Consider the following 13,878-nt stretch of genomic DNA (forward strand, 5'->3'; position numbering starts at 1 on the left):
GGGCGGAGCTGAGCGGGACGTAACATCCCGCCCACCTCCTTCCTTCACCATAGCGGCCGGGAGGCAGGTAAGGAAAGGTTCCTCGTTCCTGCGGTGCCACACAGAGCGATGTGTGCTGCCGCAGGAACGAGGAACAACCTCGTTACTGCTGAAGTAACGATTTTTGAGAATGGACCCCCATGTCACCGATGAGCGATTTTGCACGTTTTTGCAACGATGCAAAATCGCTCATCGGTGTCACACGTAACGGCATCGCTAATGCGGCCAGATGTGCATCGCCAATTCCGTGACCCCAACGAGTTCGCATTAGCGATGTCGTAGTGTGTAAAGCCCCCTTTAGGCCAATTTCACACATCAGTTTTTTTTCCATCAGGCACAATCCGGAAAAAATACGGGTAAAACGGATCAGTTTTATCCCCATTGATTTGTATTAGCACCGGATTGTGCCTGATGGGCTTGCGTTGCATCCGGCTTTTGCCGGATTCGTCATAATTGCCTAAAGCGGCGGCCGGAGGGAACGTATCTTGTAACGTTTTTTTGTCCGGCAAAAAAAAAAGTATCGCGCCGGATCCAGCGTGATATGGCGTGTTTCACAATGGAAGCCTATGGACGCCGGATCCGGCATAATGCGGTAAAAAACGGATGCGGACGCCGGATCCGTTTTTGTAAACGGCGCATGCTCCAATGTATTTAAAAAAAAACGGATCCAGCAAAAAAAATGGACGAACGGATGCGCCGGATCCGTTTTTTGACGGATCAGGTATATTGGAACCGTCAAAAAAAAAGGATCAGACACATCAGTTTCTGCATATTCTGCGCCGGATCCGTTGCATCAGGCACACGCCGGATTGTGACTGATGCCAAAAACTGATGTGTGAAATTAGCCTAAGTAATGAGGAGCCTGTAGTCTGACTAAATGTACCACTCTGTCCAGTGGGGTAATTAGAAAAGCCAAGGCCCCATTGCAAAATTTATAGTGGGGCCCCCTGTTCTCGTCCGTCAAGCTCTCCTGCAGTGCTGCCTCTCACACCCATCCCCCACTCATCGTTGTCGGACCCTCCTGCACTGCTGCCCCATCTGAACCCACCACTACCCCACTTACTACCAGGCTCTACTGCAGTACAGCCCACAGTGACACGCCCACAGATCTCCAACCGGCACTCCTGCAGTGCTGCCTGCTCCGACACACCCCTACAGGTTAGAAATCGAAGACAAGTTCAGGTACAAAATGGCAGGTTCTGGTTCAGGAACTCAACTGGTTCAGATACACAGGCAGGTTCTGGTTCAGGAACAGTAGCTAGTAGACTGAAGACACACCAAGTACTAATGTTGGTCAGGTACCTCCTTATACGGGAGGGTGCCTTAAAGAGAACCAGTCACCAGTTTTTTCACTATTAAAACAAAATTATCACCGTCTGCAGCTCCTGGGCTGCATTCTATGAAGGTGCACCTTGTTGCTGACCCCCCTTGCAGACCCCAAAAAGAACTTTATAAAATCTCACCATTTCCTATGCAAATGACCTGTGTTGGCCAGATGGGCGGGCTCTATTTCGGCTCCTGTCCCCCCTCCTGCCGATGTTCGCCGTCCTCCAGTCATGATTGACATGGATGATGCCATCGCCATCATCATCCACACTGCTAGCGAAGTCTCGCACAGGCGCAGTTCGCTGTGCCCCTGTCACGGGCCAGAGCATAAAAACAGTTTACCGCGTGCCGGTGATGTATTTCTGCAAGCGAGAGATTATGGGCGGGTACGAAGATGAAGCTGGTGAGGTCAAACACAGCACCGCACATAATCTCGTACCTGCGCAAATACATCACCGGCGCGCGCAAGGGAAACAGTTTTCTGCTCAGGCTCGCGATAGGGGCACAGTGAACTGTGCCTGCGCAAGACTTCACCAGCAGCATAGATGATGACGGTGGCCTCATCATCCATGTCATCATGACAGGAAGACGGCGACCAGCGACAGGAGGGGGGACAGGAGCCGAAACAGAGCCCGCCCATCTAGCCAACACAGGTCATTTGCATAGGAAACTGAGATTTTATGAAGTTCTTTCTGGGGTCTGCAAGGGAGGGGGGTCCGCGACAAGGTGCACCTTCATAGAATGCAGCCCGTGAGCTGCAGAAGGGGATACTTTTGTTTTAATAGTGAAAAAACTGGGGACAGGTTCCCTTTAAATACTTAGTGACTCCTAGCTATGGTTTGGGGACACTTCCAAAGTGCGTGGGATGCCTCCTTAAGAAGCGGAGAGCGAGGTCCCTTAGCACGTTACCAAGAGACCTGTGCGACGGCCGGGAGCTGGGAGCCGCGTTGTGCACCAAATCAGAAGACACAGCAGAAGACACAGCAGAAGACACAGCTGTGCAACATGGACGGCGAGTACGTTGGCGTACGTTCCGGGTGGAGGAAGAGGGAAAGTGCCGGGACGCTGACGTTACAGAAGGAGAGTGATCAAAATATTATCCTCTAAAACACCCTTTTAAGAGGTCATCCATAAAATATAGTAATGGAGCTGGAAAAACATCACCCTGCTTGGGCACAGGCGGTCACACAGAAAAGCTCACCTGTAGTCTAGGACATTATATTCCCCACACTTTATCAATATAATGGACTATGGCACAAATAACTCAAAATGGTCCTCGAGGACAAAACAAACCCTAAAAAAAAAAATGAAAAAAATCAATACCAGTATATATGGCAGCCATCGATCTTCTTAACAAGAGCTGGAAATAGTACAGCACAGATTATCGAGTGTATAATGGATATATCTATTAAACTTTAAAGACCCTGGTGTGAGGCCGGAAGGGGGGGGGGGGGTTGGCTGGAGGGGCCTTTACTTTTTACACTCCATTTAATGATTTCTCAATATAAAGTAATTGGTTGGACAATAACATGCAGCTGAGACTCATGGCGCACCGTACAGAAGAATGGCGCAGCACTTCGCAGAAAGCAAGGTGTTTATAAGATGCACTCCAAGACCTAGAGCTACACTGGCGGCAATAGGAGTCTTAAAGGGAAAGTGCTATTTACAATAAAACACCGTGTAACCCCTTCAAGTGACTATCCACTCTATGGACACCATGGTTTTTTTTCCACTATTACTTACACAGATCTGGGCTGTTCAATTAAATTAATATAATTAACCCCATTGTGACATTCATTTTGCATCTCCATTTTTTGCTATGATTTATTTTAGAAATTAAAAAAAAAAATTCTTAATTTTGCAAACATTTTGGCTTGTGTTGACATTCTCCGAGACCCGTAACTTGATGTAATTGCGTATCATCACACGGTGTTTGGTTCTAAACTCGCTGAGTGTCACGGCGGCATCTGACACTGTTCACACTGGAGAATCTGACACTCCACAGTATGCCTCTATTGATGCTTCTGAGTTACACAGACAGGTTCGGGTGTCGACCATCTGTGTGCTCATTAGTGATTGGGCTTGCAAGAGTTAATTTATGCTAGCCTGATTCTTGATCACATGTTGTGGGAAACCTATTACAGTCACTCCTCGCCTATTTAAGATGGAGGAGCCTGTCTTACTATGCAGACTATAGCTTTTTGCTAAACCAGTCCGTGTGTTGTTGTATCCCAGTCCTGCTGGTGATTGTATTACTTTTTGTGTGAAGTTGTGGTGTAGTTCTCCCATTGTCTTATTACTTCCTCCCTCTCTAATTTTCCTCCTGAACTCTGTCAGATACGTGTGTGTGTGTGTGTGTGTGTGTGTGTGTGTGTGTGTGTGTGTGTGTGTGTGTGTGTGTGTGTGTGTGTGTGTGTGTGTGTGTGTGCCATGAGATAGTGATTTCGTTTCCCGTTTGTCTATTTCTGTTGGCTTTATCACTCCTACCCTGGTCCTCCCCAGGGGTTGGGGGGAGTTTGTTAGAAGATCAGAGTTGATCATCACTAGGGCACGGAAGGTGGCCCAGATATTCTCACCATCAGAGGTATCTCTGGGATTAGGGATAGGTGTGGTCCCTTAGCCTGAGGGCCAGTCTAGGAGCCCCTCTCCCCTGCTCTCCACCTACACAGTTACAAGTAAAATGTTGTCGGCCACTGATGAAGCCCTATTTACCTGCCCCAGACCACCACCATTAACCCCTTACTACTGGTCAATTTTCCAGTTCATTCGAGGAAGCTATCTCCTTGTACCTTGGGAGATTTTTTTTTTTTTGTGCTGTTACGGATTTTGTTGTTATTTGCATTCCTACTGCGTACAGACTATTAAAACTCTGGAATCATTTCAGGAACTTGGCCCTCTGGTATTTCTATGAGAATTGTAATTCGAGACAGGAGCTGATATTTTTTTGTTGGTAAATAATTTGGACCTATTCCTATTTTCCGAGCCGAGGAAACCTTGTTCGTAATTTTTTTTGCATATACAGGAAAGTTACGGAGAATCGCTGAAAATGTCATCTCATCCGAAAATGTCACCATGCCTCAGAGTATTGATACGGTACTAACATATTGAGATCAAATATAATTTTACTGGAAAATCCTTAATAACAAACTGTACCCCTCCTCCCCAGTCAAAAAATAAAAAGAAGAAAGAAAACCTAGGCTGACAATAGAGCTCCTTCTAAGCTGGTTGGACACGCAATCGCACATCTTCTGAGTGATCATATTTTCATCCAGAGTATGTGCGTCCTCTGCTCCATTCATTGTTGATGAAACCATTGAGTGTAGCGCTCCGCAAGTCTCAAACAATGAATGGAGCAGAATCCACGCAGAGATAAGATCGTGGGGGGTTGAGGAAGGAGGGCCGAGGATTTCAGGATCAGAGGTCAGCAAGTTATCCACAAACCTAGATAGGGGATACTTTGGGGGGGGGGGAACTCTAGAAGGGTAATTCCCAAATTGAAAGTTACGCCTTATCCAAAGTACCGCAGAGTAGAGAGGTTGGACTGCAGATGACTGGGGTGAAGTTATTTTCTCTGATGCCCTCTCCCCTCACCCCACAGTTATCCGGAGTAAAAAAGTTGAGCACTACCATGTCATCCAACAGTAAAGTCTCCCAAGACCATTCACGTGTGGTGGCTTCTCATCCATGGAGGGGTCTCGCGCACAACGGGAAGAATGGTTATCCAGAGTATAAAAGTTGAGCAATACCATGTCATTCAAGATCGTTCACGTGTGTGGGCTTCTCATCCATGAAGGGGTCTCACGCACAACTGGAAGAATGGTTGTCCAGTGTATAAAAGTTGAGCAATACTATGTCATCCAACAGTAAAGCCTCCCAAGACCATTCACATGTGGTGGTTGTTCATCCATGGAGGGGTCTCACACACAACTGGAAGAATGGTTGTCCAGAGTACAAAAGTTAAGCAATACCATGTCATTCAAGACCGTTCACGTGTGTGGGCTTCTCATTCATGGAGGGGTCTCGTGCACAACTGGAAGAATGGTTGTCCGGAGTATAAAAGTTGAGTGATACCATGTCATCTAAGACCGTTCACATGTGGGGGGCTTCTCAATCATGGAGTCGAATTACACACAACTTTCTCTGAGAACTCTGTCATGAACGAAGAACGGGAACTAAATGTCCTCTGGGGGTAACTTCTCCCAAACGTTGAGGAGCAATTTGGTGACTAACAATGTTTTTGTTTTCCAGAATGATGGAGACAATGTCAAAAGGCAAAACTGAAATTCTTGAGAGCTTCCTGCCCATTGACCCAAAATTTCAGTCATATTCCCACTTCAAATTGCAATTGTTTTCCAAACTTTTGGGAAAAGTCAGTCTCATAACGTTTGGCCATGACTGTATGTGTGTATAATGTAAATAGCCCCTAACGTTGTACTCTCTTGATGTGGAGGCCTGAAGCCCAGGAGGTTTTGTGAATGAGGCCTATTAATTAGAATAAGAGACGTGCCTCAAACTTGCTGGCGCACGGTTGCCCACCTTCGCTGCAACGTTGATCAACTCTCTCACTGCTCCCTTCAGCAGCGGCTGTCAAGACTTCAAGGGAACGTTGCGAAAAGACCCAAAAAATGTAGATAATCTCTGGAATGATTAAGTAAATGTTCAGTTTTTCCTCCATATTTGATCAGTGGGGGTTGTTCAGGTTCCCCCTGATGAACAGATACAGCGCCTCTCATCCAAGAGTGGCAGTGCCTGGAACTGCAGGTCAGTCCTATCATTCGTAAAGTTAGGGTATCAACATTTCACGCTCGGAAAATCCTTTTAAAAGGGGCTGTACAAGGTCAAAGACATAGAAATGCTTTAGCCCCGAAAGTTATGTTAAGTATTGCAGATAATAAAACTGATTAGTGGTGCGATTTTCTACATAATTTTCTACATCTGAATAAATCTCTATCAGCAGAGTCATATATAGCAGACTTGCTACGGTTATAATAAAAATAATAATACTTTTTATTTATATACTGCCAACATATTCCAAAGCACTGTACAATTCAAAAGGGAGACATATACCGACAATATAAGACATTACAGAGTAACATAATTCAACAGAAACCAAGAGGAGTGAGGTTACTGCTCGCAAGCAACAATATATGCGGGATTAGGGGAGGCACAAAAGGTAAAAAGTGCCTGAATCGTATAGTCCGGCCATCAATATAATAATTAGTGGATTCATATAGCGCTGCATGAACTGGTCACTGACCAGTATGTGTACAAGTACAGGTACAAAGGGCTGCGGAGTGTATGAAGAGTGTAGACAGGTGATAGAAGGGACCAGATTTTGAAGAAAACATTGTAAGGGCAAAATGGGAATAGATCGATAAATGAGATGATAGGCCAGTCTAAAGAAATGCATGTTTAGGGCACGCTTAAAACTGTGGGTATTGTGAATTAAAACAAATTGTCCTAGGTAGTGCATTCCAGAGAATTGGTGCAGATCGAGAGAAGTCTTGGAGACAGGAGTGGGAGGTTTCTATTACAGAGAATGTAAAACTGTGGGTATTGTGAATTAAGCAAATATTCCTGGATAGTGCATTCCAGAGAATTGTTGCAGCTCGAGAGAAGTCTTAAGGGTGCTTTACCCGCTGCGACATCGCTAACGATATATCGTTGGGGACACGGTGTTTGTGACGCACATCCGGCGTCGTTAGCGACATCGCAGTGTGTGACAGCTATAAACGGTGATCAACGATCGCAAAAACGTCAAAAATCGTTGATCATTGACACGTAGCTCCTTTTCATAATATCGTTGATGGTGCATGCCGCTGGTTGTTCGTCGTTCCTGCGGCATCACACATCGCTATGTGTGACACCGCAGGAACGACAAACATCTCCTTACCTACGTCCACCGGCAATGAGGAAGGAAGTAGGTGGGCGGGCGGGATCTTCTGCCCGGTCATCTCCTCCACTCCTATTGGATGGCTGCCATGTGACGTCGCTGTGATGCCGCACAAACCACCCCCTTAGAAAGGAGGCGGTTCGCCGGCTACAGCGACGTCGCAGGGAAGGTAAGTCCGTGTGACGGGTGTAAGTGATGTTGTGCGCCACGGACAGCAATTTGCCCGTGTCGCACAACCGACGGGGGCGGGTACGCTCGCTAGCGATATCGATAGCGATATCGCAGAGTGTAAAGTGCCCTTTAGACACAGGAATGGGAGGTTCGCATTATAGGGAATGTCAGTCTTAGGTCATTATCGGAATGGAGGTTATGGGTAAGGTCATAAACAAATGAGGTAGGAGATGTAGAGTGGCGCAAAACTGTGGAGAGCTTTGTGGGTCAGAGGTTTATATTGTGCTCTGTAGCAGATGGGCAACCAGTGCAATGACTGGCACAGAGAGGAGGCATCAGTGTAGCCGTTGGACAGGAATATGATCCTGGCTCCTGCATTCAGGAAGGTTTGGAGAAGGGAGAGTTTAGTAAGAGGGAGACCAATTAGTAACAAGTTACAATAGTCCAGACGGGAATGAATGAGAGCGACGGTAAGAGAGTTTGCTGAGTCAATGGTAAGAAAAGGTCGAATTTTAGAGATGTTTTTGAGATGGTGGTGACAAAAGCGAGCGAGTGATCGGATGTAGAGAGTGAAGGAGAGATCGGAGTCCAATATAACCCCAAGACAGCGGGCGTACTGCTGGGGAGTAATAGTCAAGCCACACATGGAAATGGTAATACTGGGTTTAGGAAGCTTAGGAGAGGGAGGAAACATGAGAAGTTCTGTTTTTGACAGATTCAGTTTTAGATAGAGGGAGAACATGATGTTGGAGACAGTGGACAGACAATTGCTAGTATTTTGTAGTAATGCAGGGGTGATGTCAGGTGATGTGTATAATTGTGTATCAACAGCATAGAGATGGTACCGGAAACCAAATCTGCTGTTGGTTAGTTTAATAGGGGCGGTGTATAGAGAGGAAAGGAGGGGGCCTAGGACTGAAGACCCCTGACAGTAAAGGAAGAGGAGCCGGCAAAAGATACAGTGATTATATGACCTAGCAACGCTTGGGTTGACACGCAGAATATCCCTAGCAACCAGTGTGTGTTAGATCACTCAAGTAACCAAAAAGCTAAACTGATGGTGGGATGAAGGCAAAAAGAGGTCATAGTCATTGGCGGTCCTCAATGAACGACACATTTTTGTGTGGAAAAATACTACTGTCCAGAAATCAATGTACATCCTAATACCAGGGGTCTTTACAACTACAGTACTGATATAGTCTGACATAAACACAATCATCAAAACCACCCGCTCTGCATTTATTATCCATCACCGGGGTGAGATACATGCTTCTGAACCTCCCTCACTTCTTACCTTTGAGGCGATGGCTTAGAATCTGTTCCAAAATAGAGGCAAAATTTAAAAATTCAGGTGCAGAATCATCAATGGTCTCAAAGCAGGAGCGGTCAATCAGCGTCTTCACAGAAAACCTGCAGGAAAAGCGAGAGGAAGGGTCAGGACCAGTGCGGGAGGATTATTATTAGTATTGCGCCATCACCACTGGGATCACCTCACACCACACAATAATGGGGTAACGCATTCAACACGTCCACAAGACAGTACAATAAATACGGCAGCAGCTCACTGCTCAGCGCCAGTGTTATGGTGCCACCTGGGATGCCAGCAAGTGCCCGGCCAGACACAGCCGACGGTTGGCGAGGAAACACTGATCAAGGCACAAATTAATTTACTGCGTGCAGTGAGGCTAATTTCTTCATTTATGGGGCAAAGTGTCACTAATTTATTTGATAATAGGGTACAATGCAACAAAACTATTTATTCAAGGGGCACAGTGCAGCTAATTACAGTACTTTGACCAGGGGGCACAATGCGGCTTATTACTTTGTCCAGGGGGCACAATGCGGCTTATTACTCTGTTTAGGAGGCACAGTGTGGTTTATTACTTTGTTTAGGAGGCACAGTGGGGCTTATTACTTTATCCAGGGGGCACAGTGTGACTTATTACTTTGTCCAGGGGGCATAGCGCGGCTTATTACTTTGTCCAGGGGGTACAGTGTGGTTTATTACTTTGTCCAGGGGGCACAGTGCGGCTTATTACTTTATCCAGGGGGCACAGTGTGGCTTATTACTTTGTCCAGGGGGCACAGTGTGGCTTATTACTTTATCCAGGGGGCACAGTGTGGCTTATTACTTTGTCCAGGGGGCACAGTGTGGCTTATTACTTTATCCAGGGGGCACAGTGAGGCTTATTACTTTATCCAGGGGGCACAGTGTGGCTTATTACTTTATCCAGGGGGCACAGTGAGGCTTATTACTTTGTCCAGGGGGCACAGTGCGGCTTATTACTTTATCCAGGGGGCACAGTGAGGCTTATTACTTTGTCCAGGGGGCACAGTGAGGCTTATTACTTTGTCCAGGGGGCACAGTGTGGCTTATTACTTTATCCAGGGGGCACAGTGAGGCTTATTACTTTGTCCAGGGGGCACAGTGTGGCTTATTACTTTATCCAGGGGGCACAGTGAGGCTTATTACTTTGTCCAGGGGGCACAGTGCGGCTTATTACTTTATCCAGGGGGCACAGTGCGGCATATTACTTTGTCAAGGGGGCACAGTGTGGCTTATTACTTTGTTCAGGGGGCACAGTGCGGCTTATTACTTTGTTCAGGGGGCACAGTGCGGCTAATTACTTTGTTGTTTAAGGGGCTCAGTGAGGTTAACTACTTTGTTTAGGGGGCACAGAACGGCTAATGACTTTATTTAGGGGGCACAGTGAGGCTAATTACTTTGTTGTTCAAGGGGCACAGTGAGGTTAACTACTTTAGAAGGCACAGAGTGGCTAATGACTGTATTCAGGGGAAAACTATGATGATAGTTACTTTGTTTAGGGGGCACAGTGCGGCTAATGCATTGTTACATTGGGCACAGTGCTGCTAACTTATTGGTGCAGGGGGCACAGTGTGGGTAATCACTTCATGTTGCAGCTAATTTCTCCGAACAGGTGGGCACAGTATGGTTAATTTACAGATTCAGGGGTCACACAGAAGGCAGAGTGTTAGCAGCAGTATATTCATGAGGTACACGGTCTATCCCTTATATTCAGGGAGCACAGAGTGACAGTATTATATTCAGGAGTGTAGTGTAAAGATGTGGTGCAATAGTGAGGGATCGGTCACAAGGGCGTAGTCTGTAAAGGAGGGGCAAAAAAAAGAGGCATGGCTGATGGGCAAAATTTTTTCGAGTAATTACTAAGAGAGGGGCAAACAGTATACCGGAACTCAACGGCAATTTCTTTGGACCCCAAAGTACTGGACGAAACCTTGTGTGCACCCCTTTTGTCATGGTTCTCATCATTCACCTCCCATGGTCTATATTGTTCACAATGTACCCTGCCTTTCTCTGGACGTGGATGTGTGACAACCTCCCAGATCCCCCATCGCTCCTATAAATGAAGGGGCTGAATTCTCACTGGCTTCTTCCGGACGTCTGACCACCTGGAGTTAACGGCACAGATCTAGGACACGCCAACTTCACCGTTCGCGAGTCCTTGCACTCCGACCATAACCAATGGCAAAATTAGACAACTCAGTAGAATACCCCTTTAATCCATGTGATATATATGGCCATTATTTCCCGTAAAATAAACTAAATGGGTTAAAATGAGATGTCCTATCCATCACTGAATCCCAGAAGCTTTCTGAGGAGCAGCGGGTGCTCTGCATTCTTCATCCGCGGCCGCTGTCAGAGTGCGTCTGATTGCATCTCTTCGGAGACGTCTTGTATTCCACTGCGTTCAGAAACCTCTCAAGAAAACCATCTGCCACACAGATAAGAAAATAAACAATAATTCCCTAATATATGTGACGCGCAGGTAAGGAGCGTTCGTCTGAGAAGCCTCCTCGCCTCTAGTTGGATTGCCTATGTGACCGGGGTTAATTAGAAGCAGAATTAGACTCCTGGTGGCCGGTGATTCATCCCTCACAAGATCACTGTCATGTGCAGATTACATTTCTTCCATTCATAATCATTCTGCGTTTCTTCAGTTCTGCTGCGTTGCCTTATTGGCCATAAGTACAATTCCCCTGAGAGTATTTCACACTCTCCGGCAGTCAATTACCAAGAAGAAAATGATTTCTGGAGAACATAGAATGATGGTCCTTAAAAAGGATCAGTCACAAGACAAATCCCTATACTGAGGCATCTACTAGTGACCCAAAAACTGAAAGATATTGTAGGATAGTCCCTTCTAATTTAAAGCGGAACTGAGATTTTTCCAGACATGACTATCAGTATATATATTCCTCATAAAAAAATACCCGAATTACTATTTTAAGTTCCACTTTTCATTCCTCCTGGCAATGTATGAATAAATTGACAAATGGGCATTACCATTACATTTGTCAATAGTCTGACACTGGCAGCACTGATTGGATAGACGAGGTGAGTGGTAACTCCCCCGAGGAGTAACAAAGAAATATGCAGGAAAGAAGCTTTTATTTACTAAAAACTGATTGATTTATCACTGGGATGACACCACTTCTTGAAGAGCTATACAAGGATGAGAGGAAACATTTCTATATACCAAATAAAAGAAATTAAAGAGAACATGTCACCATGTTTGGTGACTATAAGCTGCGGCAACTACCAGTGATTTCTTATATACAGCTTTCTAACATGCTGTATATAAGAGCCAAGGCCACTGTGTAGAACGTAAAAATCAATTTATAATACTCACCTAAGGGGCGATGTGGTGCAGACTGGTTGGATGGGTTTCTCCGTTCTTCGGTAGCAGCGCTTCCTCTTTCAGCCATCTTTGTCCTCCTTCTGAAGCCTGGGTGCATGACGCGTCCTACGTCATACACACTAGCCGGCATTGAGATCTTTCGCAGGTGCACCTTGTTCTGCCCTGCACTGGGCAGATCAAAGTATTGTAGTGAGCGTGCGCAGGACCTCAATGCCAGCTAGTGTGGATGACGTAGGACGCATCATGCACCCAGGCTTCAGAAGAAGGAGGACAAAGAAGGCCAAAAGAGGAGGCACTGGTACCGGAAAACGGAGACACTCATCCGACTAGTCTGCAGGAAGGAAGCGGAGGCGAGCCCTCGCCCCTCCGCACGAAGGAAGCGGAGGCGAGCCCTCGCCCCTCTGCACGAAGGAAGCGGAGAAGAGCCCTCGCCCCTCCGCACGAAGGAAGCGGAGGCGAGCCCTCGCCCCTCCGCACGAAGGAAGCGGAGGCGAGCCCTCGCCCCTCCGCACGAAGGAAGCGGAGGCGAGCCCTCGCCCCTCCGCACGAAGGAAGCGGAGGCGAACCCTCGCCCCTCCGCACGAAGGAAGCGGAGGCGAACCCTCGCCCCTCCGCACGAAGGAAGCGGAGGCGAACCCTCGCCCCTCCGCACGAAGGAAGCGGAGGCGAGCCCTCGACCCTCCGCACGAAGGAAGCGGAGGCGAGCCCTCGACCCTCCGCAGGAAGGAAGCGGAGGCGAGCCCTCGACCCTCTGCAGGAAGGAAGCGGAGGCGAGCCCTCGACCCTTTGCAGGAAGGAAGCGGAGGCGAGCCCTCGACCCTCTGCAGGAAGGAAGCAGAGGCGAGCCCTCGACCCTCCACAGGAAGGAAGTGGAGGCGAGCCCTCGACCCTTTGCAGGAAGGAAGCGGAGGCGAGCCCTTGCTCCTCCGCACGAAGGAAGCGGAGGCGAGCCCTCGACCCTCCGCAGGAAGGAAGCGGAGGCGAGCCCTCGATCCTCTGCAGGAAGGAAGCGAGCCCTCGACCCTATGCAGGAAGGAAGCGGAGGCGAGCCCTCGCCCCTACGTAGGAAGGAAGCGGAGGCGAGCCCTCGCCCCTACGTAGGAAGGAAGCGGAGGCGAGCCCTCACCCCTCTGCAGGAAGGGGAGGCAAGCCTTCGCCTCTCCACTGTAATTGAGGGTGTATGAGAGATCCAATACTGTGTCATGGCTTCCTTTAGCCATGCTCATTTGCAATCTCCCACCTGCACAAAAACTTGTCCTAACCTTTTAAGTTCCCTCGTCTCGACAAGTCAGACATAATGATTATCCAATTCAAATAAGAGCTGCAAAATTACCAGAGTTTGCTTTTCCCAGCCAAAGTTTTTTGTTTGCTTGTTAATTTGCGGTTGTCAGGTGTAATCTGTGTCTAGCAACAAAAATGCTAAAAACATAGAATTCTGGAATAAGAGAAGTCCCAAATGTGCCGGGATTATCCCAAATTTTCACATATAAATTCTGTCAATTCACACATGTCCCAGAGCAGAAAGAAGCAGACTGTAATTCTACCCAGCCACAAGGGGGTTTAAAATCCGATTTTTCTCCATTCTGAGGGGGTGGGAATTAGTGTCTCTTTTACTGACCCAGATATTGGTAATTACGCAGAATTAAATACCATCTTGGTACCCTTTGTCGTGCTTTAGGACGAGTGCCATGATACAAGGATAGGGCATGCTATTAAAAAGTCATCCCTTTGTCAGCTACTAAAATTAATTTTAAGATGACAAGATCC

General features: G+C 47.2%; 1 protein-coding gene across 2 annotated transcripts in view; it reads right to left on the minus strand.

Moving 5' to 3' along the window:
• Positions 1-13,878, minus strand: part of RUNDC3B (RUN domain containing 3B) — a 192,181-nt gene that overhangs the window by 138,011 nt on the left and 40,292 nt on the right. For both annotated transcript variants that reach the window (XM_075315611.1, XM_075315612.1), the window contains exon 2: positions 8,724-8,839. In XM_075315611.1, the coding sequence (XP_075171726.1) occupies positions 8,724-8,839 (116 nt within the window). The remainder of the gene's footprint in view (positions 1-8,723; positions 8,840-13,878) is intronic.

This window comes from Anomaloglossus baeobatrachus, chromosome 6 (assembly GCF_048569485.1).
Source record: "Anomaloglossus baeobatrachus isolate aAnoBae1 chromosome 6, aAnoBae1.hap1, whole genome shotgun sequence".
Taxonomy (NCBI): domain Eukaryota; kingdom Metazoa; phylum Chordata; class Amphibia; order Anura; family Aromobatidae; genus Anomaloglossus; species Anomaloglossus baeobatrachus.